The following is a 15017-nucleotide window of genomic DNA, read 5'->3' as shown; positions in this document are numbered from 1 at the left end:
ACCTCCTAACCATTTGATCCAAGTATTAGAGAGGCCTTTCACTCTGGATAGTTTTTTGCATGATTCAATTATGAATATATATGAAAAGCATGAATAGAAAGTAGCCAGTGCTGGCACTACTACCAGTTTCAAAGTTGTGCAAATTCAACCCCATAGTGTGTTGTCACGTGTTCAATACGTGGACACATTTTCCTGCTAAAAAAAAAATACTTACCAAATGATTCCTCCGTAGAAGAATGAGAAAAATACATAGAATGCCAGGGAACCCCAAATTACAAAGTGATTCATCCACGTCCAGAATCGAGTATCTAAAGCAAGCTAGAGAAGGAATAAAATGAGTTATAAATTCTATGCAAGAAAAACATGCACATAGAAATGGCATATGCATCTCAATACTGCAGGATTTGTCTGCTTTCTTAGTTTACTACATAATACACTGGTCAGTTATCGGTCATTTTGCTCTGTAAACTGAAGATCAAACAGGCACAAAGCTACAATATGGCAATTTTGAAAATGGTCAGAAAACACAAGCAAGAAAAAATCATTTAGGCAAAAATACTAACCTTCAGAGTTACTGTGAATACTAATACGGTGAAGACAATGGCCCCAAAGGTCCAGTTTCCAAATACCTGAAAACAGAATGAAATATTTGGATACGTATTACTTGGACCTAGAGAAATGTGTATAATCTATTTTGTTACAAAGATGGCTTCTCATTGCAATTTGTAAGGGCAAAACAAGCACTATGATGCACTATATACAGCTCCCTATGTACCTATATAGCAAGATATATGGATTCATAAATACATGACACTATCCAGCAATAACAACCTGATTACAATATGCAAGCTCAGGTGTTTCATCTATAAAGCCTGCTGCTTCAAGAGGCTGCAACCTAGCACACGGATAGAACGCTGCAGACAAGGTTCCCAACGTTCAAGGACAAGTTTGTTATTAGAACTGACGTCATTGCTAGGACAGAAAGTACCAGCAGTACAGCTACAGCTTATGATTTCTCTATAAAAAGGGTTCTTATCAGAGATAGGGGCTGCTGTGTCAAAATCCCACCCATTGTAGCAGACCTGCGTTGGACCAGACTGACCATCTGAGGGACACACTGACATCTGGAGGCCTGCATCAGGTTGTATGTGCCATGTATGGGTACTAGCGCTCTGTGGGTCAGAGTGACTCTTTGTACTTCAGAGTCTAGTTAGGTATTTATGTGTGCTTACTCCGAGTTGTTCCTGTAATGAAACGGGCTTTGTCTTCATTCCTGTCTTTCTTATTTTATTTACAGTAGCAGCAAAAAATAATATAATTACCCTATTTTTATAACACTTGAGTGTGGAGTTAGTTCTATTATTTTGGTGCAGTGGGCTTGGATCCAAGAATAAGGGGAATACATTTTCATCTGACACTTTCCTCATTAAATGTTAGTCTTGTTTGGGACCCATTTCTTTCAGGATTTATACTAAGAATCAGGTACCCTAATAACACAAGAAAGTATGTTATCTGTATTGACCTACAAATTAAATCCACTTATGATTTGCAAGTCCACGTATAAATTAGGTGTGTGAAGTTCACTTTGTGCAGACCCTGTACACATATAGGCAAGCAATTGCATAGCATTGCAATTCAGAGGAGATAGAAAGTGACATATCTTGATAGCACTCCAAGTGGCCTAGCGGTTAGAGAAATAGGATGGGAACCATAATTCAAATTCCACTCTTCCCATTTGATGCTCCCTGTGACCATAGGAAAGTCAAAATGTTCACTCTCTGTGCAGCTAAGTCTGTACATTGTTCTATAACACACAAAGGTTTAGTTGCATTTATTCCTGTGGGCTTGTTTAGGTTGGGGGAGGAAAAGTATCTGTATGGGTGGCATTTTTAAATCTGTGTACTTTTCAAGAAAAAAAAATCTGTCAAAAGTAGATGCAAGTGATCATGTGTCCTCTGTATCCCCAGAAATTCTGAAAAGATAAAATACACATGTATATTCAGCTTGGAAACTAATTTTATCCATGGGCTTCAACTCAAGTGGTCTTTGTCTTAATGCCTCCATCTCATATTTGCCACAGCTGCCGACTTATAAGCTTTCTGCAAAAGACGCTTACTATAACTGAACACTTACCACCATTGTAAATTGCTGTGCATCCTCCAGGAACACTACAAAAATGGTTAAACATTAACTATTAAAGCTATCTAGCATTCTCCTATAGGGTACAAAAAGTCCAAAAGATGGCAACTGGATGGACATTTGCTCATTTGGGCTAGGGGTAAAGTGGTGGAGAACCTATTTACTGCTTCATGAAATGCTGGAAATGACGATGAAAAGTGATAAAGGCAATCAAAAGGAGCACTTGAGTGATCACTACACTTTAGTGAAGCAGTGAGGTTTGAGGGAAGGTTATACCTGGATCTTCTTTTTTCTTAAGTCACTGCTATCAATTAGTAGATGTGGAGTATAAAATGTCATGAGCAAGACGTCTTGTTTGAAGGCTAACCCAGGACTTGCACAGTGTTTGGCCTGTATCAATTGATTTGATCTTATGTATTACATATACTTGGATGATAAAGCCATTGCTCTTTTTAGGAACTTATATTACTACTTTGCCTAATATTTGCCACTGCTTATTGGTCAGAGACTTGAAAGAGTGAAGAAACATATTTCAAGGATTGGTCGGCCTAAACCTACTTAAGTTCTTATGGCTCTACTGATAATTATTTGGGTCAGATATCTTACAAAATTACGCATTTTGGAGTTGTCTTGGATACCAACATTGCACTAGAGTCTTTCAGCCGGTATCAAGGAAAGCCTATGCAATTCAGACAAAACCAAGCATTTCTGGAACAGAGTTGCTGTCATTATAGTTTTCTATCATTAGTTCACTGCTATACTATACTGTGAATTTTTTTCTTTCAGTCTATCACTGATACTGATAGACTGCAGTTATTCAAAGTTCTGCTGCATGGATGATACTTAGTAAAACTGCAAAGGTGGAGAGCTACTCCATGTTCCAAGAGCGCCACCGGCTGCTGATCTCAGTCAGAATAAAATTTAAGACACTAATTTTAACTTCCATGGCCCAGAGAGAGAACAGCCCTCCATATTTAAGATACAGATTAACTTAGTATGAACCTTGATGTTTTTGAGGTTCACTCAAGCAGGGGTGGCCAAAGGCAAGATGCCAACTGAGGGAGGGATGAGATGCTGCCCCCTCCCTATCTTGCATCTCCCCCTTTCCTTCCTCCACCCCCTTCCCAGAATTTACCTTCTTTTCCTATTTTCCCAAAGGTGGCGGTAGCAGCAATTTCCATATGCTGTCCTGCCACCGGCACCAGCCTCTTCTCTATGGCCCATCTGAGGAAACAGGAAGTTACATCAAAGAGGCAGGCCACAGTAAAGAGATAAGTGCTGGTGGCAGAGCAGAATATGTGAATCGCTGCCGCCTTTTAGAAAATGGAAAAAGGTAAACTCGGAGAAGGGGGTGGAGGAAAGAAGGGGGAGATGCCGCTCCATTCGGCCTAATGGTAAGGCCGCCACTGCACTCAAGCACTTTAAAAGATCTGAGTGTCTGATCTATAGCCTCTAGCTCTACAGCTTCACCCCTCTGAACATGCTTCATCAAGAAGCATCTGCCTCATTTTCAGGAATGGCCTGAAAACTTGGACCTTTTGGCAAGTGCCATGTTTTCAGGACCTTCCTTGCTAAGTACTGATTGCTTTTTTTTATCTTCTGGTTTGATTTTTTCTGTTGTGCACATTTTTTTTAAATCTCAAGAAATGTTATTAATTTTATAAAATATGACAGCGGTGAAGCCAAACATAAGGAGGCTATTCTCACAAGGTAAAAGATTCCAGCAGTAAAACAACTGCAAAAAAGGGGGTGGGGGAATGAAACAAGAGTGGTTCATGTCTGTATATCCATACTCAACTACCTCCCATCTTATATCTCGTATACCTCTCTCACTAGACACAGGTCAGCACAAAAATAAGGACAAACACGAACTATATATACTGTAGCTGGACTGGCTTATGAACTCCTGCTCTAATCATTTTCCTGCACCTTTTCTGACTTCACTCTTATTTCTATGTAACTCCTATTACTCTCTCTTATCTATGTTCTACTTTCACCCTATGCTGTCTATTAAGATGCTTTTAAGTGTATTCTGTTGGCACTTTAAGTAGCATACTATGCTGTAATATTCAGTGTATTCTTGCTGTACATCACCTTGGGTGAAATGTCTTCAATAACCAAATGAACCCAAACAGTACGCATGCTCTAACAAAAGGACATCCAACTTATACTGCTTAACATGAATATATTGTTTGTTCTTTGTTTTCCTCGTCTTTCCGCTATTGCTGCCCAAAAATGTGGAATGCTCTGCCGAGGCACCTCAAAATGCAAATGGACCACACCCTCTTCAAGAAATTACTGAAGACTTACTTCTTTGTTGCTACCTACTCCCCTTGTTCCCCTGCTGATTAATATTCCCCCTTACGTTCCCCACCCTGCTTAGTTTTCCACTGTTAGTCAATGCTCCCCTTGTTTAACCTTTTTTTTTTTTTTTGCTTTATCTGTATCTTCATAATTTGTTCTTCCTCCTGATTTTTTTGTAAGCCACATTGTGCCTGCATGTATGGGAAAATGTGAGATATAAATGAACCATAAATAAATAAATATACTGGCATCAATATTATACTATTTGTAACATACATTACTTATGATAGTTTAAGTTTTATTGTACACCACTCTGACTTAAGAAATGTAGTTAATAAAAATTGTATTTAATTTCCTAAATTCTCCTTACCTTTTTGTGTGTCTACACTGAAAGTTCTACCAGGAAGGGACTAATCTATTCTTAGGTTTATAAACTTTCTTATTCATCCCCTCACCAAAGGGGGCACAATTCCTAATGAAGTCTCACTTATTCCCTGTTCTCCCTCTCTCATATGCGTATCTGTATGGTGCTGTATGTGTCTGTAGTTTATTAATCTTCATAAACTTTTTTAAATCTTGCCTTCCATACAAACATCAAGGCAGTTTACAATGAGACAAAAAAAAAAAAAAAGGAAATTTAGAATGCCAATTGGATTTTAAAAGAACTAGGTCAACAAAGGAAGGAGTAAACATGTCCACAGTCAGGATCTCTGTGTACTGTTGATGGCTGTACATAGCCTGGGTGAGCAATATTGGTAAGTATATTTTCAGTGCTATCCTAAATTTGGGATATGAGGGCTCTATGCACAAGTCCCTAGATAACGAATTCCAGAGCAAGGATGCTAAAAAGAAAAAAAAGCAGAATGCCTTGACTGGGCAGCTTTAATAGGGGGAATGAATAAACAGCCATCATGGAGGACTCGTAACGTCCTCTCAGGCGTATGTGGGATGACAGATGAAGAAAGATACAAGGTGTGCCAGAATGTAATGCTTTGTAAGTGTTACTATTTCAAACTGAATCAAAATAATATACCAGGAGTCAATGTTGCTGGACAAGCACAGGAGTGATACAATCAAATTTTGTGGAACCTTATAAAAGCCTCTATAAAGTCAAAATCTAAGTAGAGGATGACATAAATCCACAAAATATAATCAAATATACAATCCTCAAATCAAATAGAAATCTGTGCAGAATGTCTATAAATATCAGAATAATTACAGTGGGTGGAAAAAGCCTCAAAGAGCTCCAGGGAAAGCCCTTCAGAGCTTAAAAACTCTTCATCACTGGCAAAAAAACAAACCATGCTACGTATAAAGTGCAAAAACTAACTTCAAGCTTACTGTGCAATCAAAATTTATAATTTTCTTAATGTTATAGAGAGGTGTGGTAGCCGTGTTAGTCCACTTTTAAAGGTAATCAATAGAAATAAACCAAAATAAAACATGAAAAAGAAAATAAGATGATACCTTTTTTATTGGACATAACTTAGTACATTTCTTGATTAGCTTTTGAAGGTTGCCCTTCTTCGAAAGCTAATCAAGAAATGTACTAAGTTATGTCCAATAAAACAGGTATCATCTTATTTTCTTTTTCATGTTTTCTTTTGGTTTATTTCTATTGATTACCTTAATGTTATAGCAACAATAAAGTGCACTTATCTTACCTCCTCCAGCTCAACAGAAAAGTCCCCCAACTGACGCTGGCCAACATTTCACACTGCTGTCTCAGGACTTTTCATATAAAGTGCTCAGGTCAACAGAGAAAATAATCCTTGAAAGCTTGTCAAAAATACATCAGGTTAGTCCAATTAAGAGGTATGCTTGACAAGTTTTTGAGTTATGCTCTCTCTGCTGACCTGAAGGAAAGGATTATCATTAAAGCTGGTCAAACATATTAAATTAGTCTAATAAAAAGGTATCGCCTACAACTCAATTGTTGAGCCTTATTTCCACATGACCAGATTGACCAATCTAACAGCAAACGGTTTTCATAAATAGGCAGCCAAATAGGCACAACAAAAAGGTCTGATGCGATTCTCAAAGGACCAGATGTACCAAACAGTGGCGTAGCCAAGGGTGGGCCCAGGCACACCCACTTTGAGCTCAGGCCCACCCAGAACCAGTACACCTATGATGTGGCTGGCAGGGATTCCCAAGTCCCACCGGCTGAAAACTGTCCCTTCTGCATACCTTGTATATAGTAGATCTTCACCTGCAGCAAGCAGCGACTGATACATACCGTTCACTCTAGCCCCACAGACTTATTCCCGCCTATGCGGAAACAGGAAGTTGTATCAGTGGGAAGGCTGTGGGGCCAACATGAGCAGTGTATATTAGTTGCTGCTCGCTGCCGGTGAAAATCTGCTATTTAAAAGGTATGCGCGAGAGGGGGATGTTTGACAGACCATATGGCATGCAGGCGAGAGAAGAAGAGACCAAATCACCTGTGGGATGGGGTGGGGTTCTTCTGCCCACCCATCTTGGGCCCAGGCCCACCCAAAATTGGATGTCTGGCTACGCCCCTGGTATCAAAGAGTTTTCACCATTTTGTGTCAGTGTATAGTACAAAGGTCCCACATGGTCTACTTTCAGTCACTACTAACACCACAACACACTCTCCATCAAGAGATCATATTTTGCTTGGCTAGGTAAAGACTGCCTGCATTTGCTTACTCTAGATATCTGCGTAAATGATTATACATGTGTGTTAGAATAGTGAATTTAAGTAGCAGTGCAAGCTATACTTTTCATGATAAATGAAGATTTGACAGTAAGAGTGGAATAAGAAAACCAGAGATCATAGGGAACAAATGCAGTCAAAACCTGAATGCTGACATTAGAACAGAAATGTAAAAATGTATATGGCCTTTAAAGGATGCAAATAATAAATACAACTTTAAAAAAATGCTAACAAGCAAAATGCAGCGGTTACAATTCAGTTGATTTTTTCAGTTAATTTAGCTTTTAGTCACTTACTGTGGTGTCCTGCACTTTATACTGTGTTAATGTTAAACAGCTGATCAAATCATGAGCCTGAATGACTAGGGAGAAAGCTTATGTAATACTATAATTAAAGGGTGGTTAATTACTACAAACTCAAAGATTATACTTTAAAAGAAAGACATCTGAACCAGAATAGTAACAGCTGCCCTGTGAATCTCATGCACATGAGGATCGGAGCTCTTGAAGATATAGCTCAAATGGCTTTTATAATAACTGTAGTTAAAGAAAAATGTTTAACTGCATTGTCAGAATTTAAGCCTACTTTGAATATTGAGGAGTTTTTGGACCCGTGCTAAGTTTTATGATTATGCATTTAAATGGTTTTACTTTTGTTTCAAATATTAACCATAGCAAAAATGTTGGCTGCTGGAACTTCCATGTTTCATAGTTCATAAAAGATACTGGCACTAAGTAATGAAAAGTTTAGTGCAAGTATAAAGATAAATTTAGATTAATAGAGGGGAATAAGCACTCACAAAAGAAAACAACCCTTCAATTTTAAAGACACAAGCATTAACTTCTCTTCAGACAATTCTGACGGCTATTTTTATAGTAATAAACTAGATAAGTATCTGAAAATGCCTCCCTCAATGCCCTTGTTCGTCACCATTTACTTATTTATTATATTTACTGCCCTCTGGGCAGGAAACAAGAAAACCTTTGAAACACAATAGTTTTTAGTTTACTGTGTGTTGACCAACATAATACTTTTATGATGGTTAAAACACAGTGGAGATGCCCAATGAATGAAGCAAACGGGGTGACCTGGTGGATCACAATAGACTTTTAGCCATATTAAGAAAAGCCATTCCATGCAAGTGTATTTAGGTTCAGGGGAGGAAAATGTATAGAAATTACATTTGCAAATTTAAACATATTTTCCATTCAAAAAAAAATACAGGCACAAAATAAATGTACAAATGCCCATGGGTACTGAGCACGTATGGGAATTTTCAAGAATACACATCTACCTTCACTTTGAAACTTGGTCCATGAGTAGAATGCAGTCACAGAGTTTGTCTGAACATGGATATTTTTAAAATTGTCCCCTTAATTGGCAGTTAAAAACTAATACTTAGTATCCTAATATTTTTGTTGGGATTTTAGTGTTTGCTTCAACTGTTCTGAAGCTATGAGAACAAGTACTCTGCTCTAAACCTTATGAGAAAACCAATTACCATTAGCAGGCATTTCCCAGTCTCATTTTCAGGATCATTCCAGAAGGAGCCCAAAGGGGGAACCAAATCGCTTGGTCAAAAGGGAAATGAGAATCAGAATCTTTGCTCCTGGGGATACAGGGCACAAAATATCAGAAAAGAAATAAAGGTGTTTCAGAGGAATGAATCCTTGCTGATATTGGGAGCCAATGTTCCTGCCTTAATAGAGGGGTAACATGATCACTATAAGTGGCATTTTACAGCTGTATTTTGAACAATTTGTAATCGTTTAATATCCTGTAATCTAAGGCCAGAAAAAAGTGAATTGCAATCATCTAAACTTCTATAATGAGTGGAGTTTTCTCACCACATTCTGGGTCAAAAGAGATCTGGTTTACATCATTTTAAACAAACATTTCCGTACTAAAAAGGAAATGTGTTTAAAAATTGAGTTGACTATCAATATGAATTCACAGACTCTTGAGAGATAGAACTAAACTTGATTTCGGTGACTGCCATAGTAATAGAGACATCAGTTGTTGTATAGTAGGACCAAATGTCATGGCCTTGGTTTTGCTAGCATTTCATTTTAATTTATGAGATGTCAACCAAGTAGCAATCAAATTGAGTTTTCGATTTAATTCTTGTATTGCAAATGATGAAATATCAGTTACACTCAGTATTTAAATATCAACATACACAAAACAGGTTAAATCATTAGACTGAATCAGCATTAACATGGGAGCGAGAAAGATGTTAAAACATAGGTGCTAAAATTGAACCCTGTGGAACGCCATATGGAAGTGCAAAAGGCACTGAGGTTTGATTCTGCCAAGTGACTACATATGATCGCTGAGAAAGACATGTCTGAAACCAAACCAGACAGACCTACTATAATGTGAAGCTGGTCAAAAAAAAAAAAGCTTGTCATCTACCAGAATGAATGCACTAAAGAAATGAAAGGCCCTGTTTACTAAGGTGCGCTAGTGTTTTTAGCCCGTTCTAAAAACTTGCATGCGCTAACTATGTAGGCGCCCACAATATTTATATAGGCACCTACATAGTTAGTGCACGCTAAAAATGCTAATGTGCCTCTAAGCACAGCTTAGTAAACATGGCCCTAAGAGAAATGAAAATGACAGATTTATCCTGATCCAGATAAGTTTTCACAAGAGTATCAGAGCCTAGCAATGTGGTCCCTATGGACTGGTTTCTACCATATCCAGTTTGACATGGGTGTAGTACATTAGTAGTATCAAGAAAATCTAAGTTGTTATGCAACAATACGTTCAGTTAATTTAGATAAAATTGGAAGATGAACAATCTGTCGATACATTAGCTACATACTAGGAAAAGGATTTTTTCAGTAGCTGGACCTGTCGAATGGAATAAACTGCCTTCCCTTCTTAGAAAGCAAACTATCAGGTGTTGAAAAGACTACTGAAGCAGTATTTGCTAGAACAGGCAGCTTAGTAATTCTAGGAACAGTAACCAATTTATGAATTTATGATGATATGAGTGCGTTTATTGATACAGACTACACAGAGAGGGTATACAGCACACATAGAAAGTATACAAACAAACAAAAAAAAAAAGCAACACTGGGCCTTCAAGACTGAGACAAAGGGAGTACCGTATTTTTCGGACTATAAGACGCACCGGACTGTAAGACGCACCTAGGTTTTAGAGGAGGGAAATAGGAAAACAATTTTTTTTCCTTTTTCCCCTCCTCTAAAACCTAAGTGCTCCGGTGCGTCTTGTCCGAGTTCGGGATCGCCCTCCCCTACTCACGTCAGCGATGTTCCCTGGTGGTCTAGTGACGTCGGGGCAGGAAAGAGCCCCCTCTTTCCTGCCCAGCGCGCTGTTCTCCGTCCTCCTCCGTCCTCCTCCATGCTGCCTGACGGTCTCGGCGAGATTCAAAATGGCCGCCGAGACTCTCGGCGGCCATTTTGAATATCGCCGAGACCGTCAGGCAGCATGGAGGAGGACGGAGAACAGCGCGCTGGGCAGGAAAGAGGGGGCTCTTTCCTGCCCCGACGTCACTAGACCACCAGGGAACATCGCTGACGTGAGTAGGGGAGGGCGATCCCGAACTCGGGGGGAGGGCGATCCGGAATCGCTACCTTCGGACTATAAGACGCACCCCCCATTTTCCTCCCAAATTTTTGGGGAAAAAAGTGCGTCTTATAGTCCGAAAAATACGGTATTTGACAAATGACCCGACACGGGCTGTGTTTCGGCGTTAGACAACGCCTGCCTAAGGGGTCTAGCAACAAAACATATAAAAACATATAAATGACCGTAAATAATCAAGCAATTAAAAATAAGTTGATAAAAATATAATAAAGAACATATATAGAACATATAATGTGCAATAAGCATCACCATAAATTATAAATGTACAGAAAATGTTATTGTGAAATAGTCTTAATAACTAGTAGTTAAAAAGGGGAATGATCTATATATAAATCCATATATTAAAAGTAATTCCAAAATAATAAAAATATCAAAATATTAACAAACACATCTCAAACATTTTCATAAATAAACATGTGTATAAATATCAATCATAAAAATGATAGTAAAACAAACTTTTTAAAAATATATATAAAGTTTTCAATTGGAAATAAATCACATTCAAATATAATGTTCAGGTTTATGTGTCATATTTTATATCAATTACAAATAGATGAAATAATTGTTTAATGTATTCTTATAGGTTTATAGAGCTTAATTGAAATGATGAATTTTTATTTGAAATTTTCTCTCTCTCTAGTTTTGTTAAAACTGTTTTTAAAGGTCACATATTCAAAAGAATCAGTTATAAAGATTAATAAATTGTCTTTCTTAATTTAAATTACAGAACAAAACTGTTACACATTTATTTTCAGAGATAAGCATGGGATATATCATACTAAACTATATATTTTTTAAATTACATTTGTACCCCGCGCTTTCCCACTCATGGCAGGCTCAATGCGGCTTACATATTGTATACAGGTACTTATTTGTACCTGGGGCAATGGAGGGTTAAGTGACTTGCCCAGAGTCACAAGAAGCTGCCTGTGCCTGCAGTGGGAATCGAACCCAGTTCCCCAGGACCAAAGTCCACCACACTAACCACTAGGCCACTCCTCCACTCATATATGTGTAACAGTTTTGTTCTGTAATTTAAATTAAGAAAGTGTTTATTTGCTATAGACTTGCAAACCGCATTGTTATTATTCTTGAGTTAGTACACCATTTATGTGCTGTGTGCAAACACGAAAGAAAGAACAATGAAAAAACTAGCTTATGCTTTCCTTCATAAAACGGATCGATTATTCACCGAATGAAGCCCTGTTAGATAAGAAATCACTTTTCAGATTCAAAGTTCAAATATATTATAGTAATCCTGTATGGTGCATCTATCAATAATGATCATAATGTTAAACACCATTTTCAATATATTTTCATCTATTTATTTCGGTTTTGGATTTTCTTCATAGGCATTGGACACATATACACTTCATACATTCTAAGGACTAAACCCTGGTAAGAAGCCTAGTCGCTTTCCATAACGGTTCATTTTATTTTTCTTTATAGGATAATTCTTCTATAAGACCTAATGAAATATATTTAATTAAAGAAATATACACATAACTATAAATATAAACAATTTATTAATCTTTATAACGGATTCTTTTGAATATGTGACCATTAAAAACAGTTTTAACAAAACTAGAGATAGATAAAATTTCAAATAAAAATTAATCATTTCAATTAAGCTCTATAAACCTATAAGAATACATTAAACAATAATTTCATCTATTTGTAATTGATATAAAATATGACACATACATAAACCTGATTATATTGAATGCAATTTATTTCCAATTGAAAACTATATATATATATATATATTATAAAAAAATGTTTTTTACTAATATTTTATGATTGATATTTATATACACATATTTATGAAAATGTTTGAGATATACGTATTTGTTAATATTTTGATACTGATTTTATTTTGGAATCACTTAATATATGGATTTATATATAGATCATTCCCCTTTTTAACTACTAGTTAAGATGATTTCACAATAACATTTTCTGTACATTTATAATTTATGGTGATGCTTTCTTATTGCACATTATATATTCTATATATGTTTTTTATTATATTGTTTTTATCAAATTAATATTTTTAATTGCTTGATTACTTACGGTCATTTATATGTTTTTATGTTTTGTTGCTAGACCCCTGAGGCAGGCGTTCTCTAACGCCGAAACATGGCCCGTGTCGGGTCATTTGTCAAATAAATACTCCCTTTGTCTCAGTCTTGAAGGCCCAGTGTTGCTTTTTTGTGTGCGTTCATTAATAGCCAGTGTTAACTATTATAATGGACTATAATGCAGTGTATAAGTGTTTTCTGAATTAGGTTGATTATGTATGTTTGTTTGTAATATGCCTTGGATAAGGGCGGAATATAAATTTTTAGAAATGAAAATGAAATGAAGAAATAAAATCTTGAGAACTATTCTTTGAATCCTTAATTCATGGAGAGAGATTAGCTATTTTCCATGCATCTGGGACTATATATACCAGTTGTCAATGAAAACACTATCATACTGTGAATATAAGGTAAAAAAATTGATGCAAATAATTTTGACAACTAGATGGAATAAGATCATGAGCAGCTATAGTAAGACGTGTCCATTTTATAGCCTTTTGAAGTTCTGAAATAGTAGGAATGCAGAAAGTTGACAGATGGCTTCTTCCTAAACAGCTGCAATTCTCATTTGACATTCCCTCTGAGTCAACTAAGGACTAAGGCCTGTGATAATTTGCTAGGTAATAAGCTTTATGTGCTGTAATGATCTTTTTCTTATAAAAAAAAAAGTAGCTAGGTATCTATAATTGGTAAAGGCTTCTGGAGAACTGCCATCTACGTTCTGGTGTAATTATTTCCTCAGGACAGAAAGCTCTGCAGAGTACCAGGGTTAACGACATGAAACCCTCGAGTTTGATGTTTGCTTGACTGATGTTTGAAGACATTTTAGGAGATCCTATGTACTTGTCCCAAGTTTCTTCAATTCACACACAGTTTTCGTCTCCACCACCTCCACCGGGAGGCTAACAAATTCACCACCCTTTCAATGAAGTATTTCCTCAGGTTACTTCTGAGTCTATCCCCTTTCACCTTCATCCTATGCCCCCTCATTTCAGAGCTTTCTTTCAATTGAAAGATACTCACCTCCCGTGCATTATGCCACATAGGTATTTAAACATCTCTATCATCTCTCCACTGTCTCACTTTTCTTCCAAAGTATACATAGAGTTCTTTATGTCTGTCCCCATATGCTTCATGATGAAGATCATTGACCATTTTAGTAGCCACCCTCTTGATCAACTCTATCCTGTTTATATTTTTGTGAAGGTGCAGTCTCCAGACTTGTACACAATATTCTAAATGAGGTCTCACCAGAGTCTTATACAGGAGCATTACTTCCTCCTTTTTCCTACTGGCCATTCCTCTTCCTATACACCCAAGAATCCTTCTAGCTTTCGCCATCACCTCTTCTACCTGTTTGGCCACCTTTAGATCATCATAAACAATCACACCCAAGTCCCAATCCTCTTTCGTGCACAAAGTTCTTCACACCATAAACTACCATTCCCCTGGGTTTTTGCACCCTAAATGTATGTCCCTGTATTTTTTTAGCATATCATCTTAGCTGCCAAATTGCAGACCATTCTTCAAGCTTCTTTAGGTCCTTCCTCATGTTATCCACATCATGAGGGGTGAAGGGTAGGAGTGGTTGATACTTCTACACCTCTCAGAAGGGAGTTATCTGTTGATTAGCTACAGTGTCCTTGGAGTTGTGATGTATGCCAGGTACCAAAATCCAAAAACTTGACACTGCAGAGACTCATCAATCCTATTATGCAGTAGTGTTCATCCACCTGGGTGCAAGTGATACTTCTAGATATCCCACCAAACATATTAAAAGTGACATCTTGATCCTGTGAGAGAAGGTGAAGGAGCTTGGTACACAAATGTGTTCTCAATCCTTTCAGATAAGAGTAAAGGTCGAGGCAGAGCAGCTCATGTTCTGGAGATAAATGTATAGCTAAATAAATAGTGTCAAGAAGCATGTTTCCTCTTCCTAGACCTTGGGATAATTTTCCAAAGGCTGCTGAGCAGGGATGATTTCTACATAACAAAAGAATCAGCAAGATGACTTCCAGAGTAGATTGGCTAATCTAATGAAGAGAACTAGCATCAATGGGAATGGGTAGACAAAGCCTTCAACACAGCAGAACATTAAACGCTTGTACAGAAGCTATGTATATTAATGCCCATAGCACAAGATAACGTTCTGGATCTAGAGGCTGTAATAGAAGATGACTTGGATTTAGTGGTGGTC

At 37.3% G+C, this 15017-nt stretch overlaps 1 protein-coding gene across 3 annotated transcripts in view; it reads right to left on the bottom strand.

Moving 5' to 3' along the window:
* Nucleotides 1–15017, bottom strand: part of ATP11C (ATPase phospholipid transporting 11C) — a 265355-nt gene that overhangs the window by 32342 nt on the left and 217996 nt on the right. For all 3 annotated transcript variants that reach the window (XM_030210362.1, XM_030210361.1, XM_030210363.1), the window contains exons 26-27: nt 564–629; nt 215–318 (exon numbers count right to left, since the gene is read on the bottom strand). In XM_030210362.1, the coding sequence (XP_030066222.1) occupies nt 215–318; nt 564–629 (170 nt within the window). The remainder of the gene's footprint in view (nt 1–214; nt 319–563; nt 630–15017) is intronic.

This window comes from Microcaecilia unicolor, chromosome 7, assembly GCF_901765095.1.
Source record: "Microcaecilia unicolor chromosome 7, aMicUni1.1, whole genome shotgun sequence".
NCBI lineage: Eukaryota > Metazoa > Chordata > Amphibia > Gymnophiona > Siphonopidae > Microcaecilia > Microcaecilia unicolor.
Note: the sequence above shows the minus strand (reverse complement) of the source record. Positions and strands in the feature narration are given on the sequence as shown.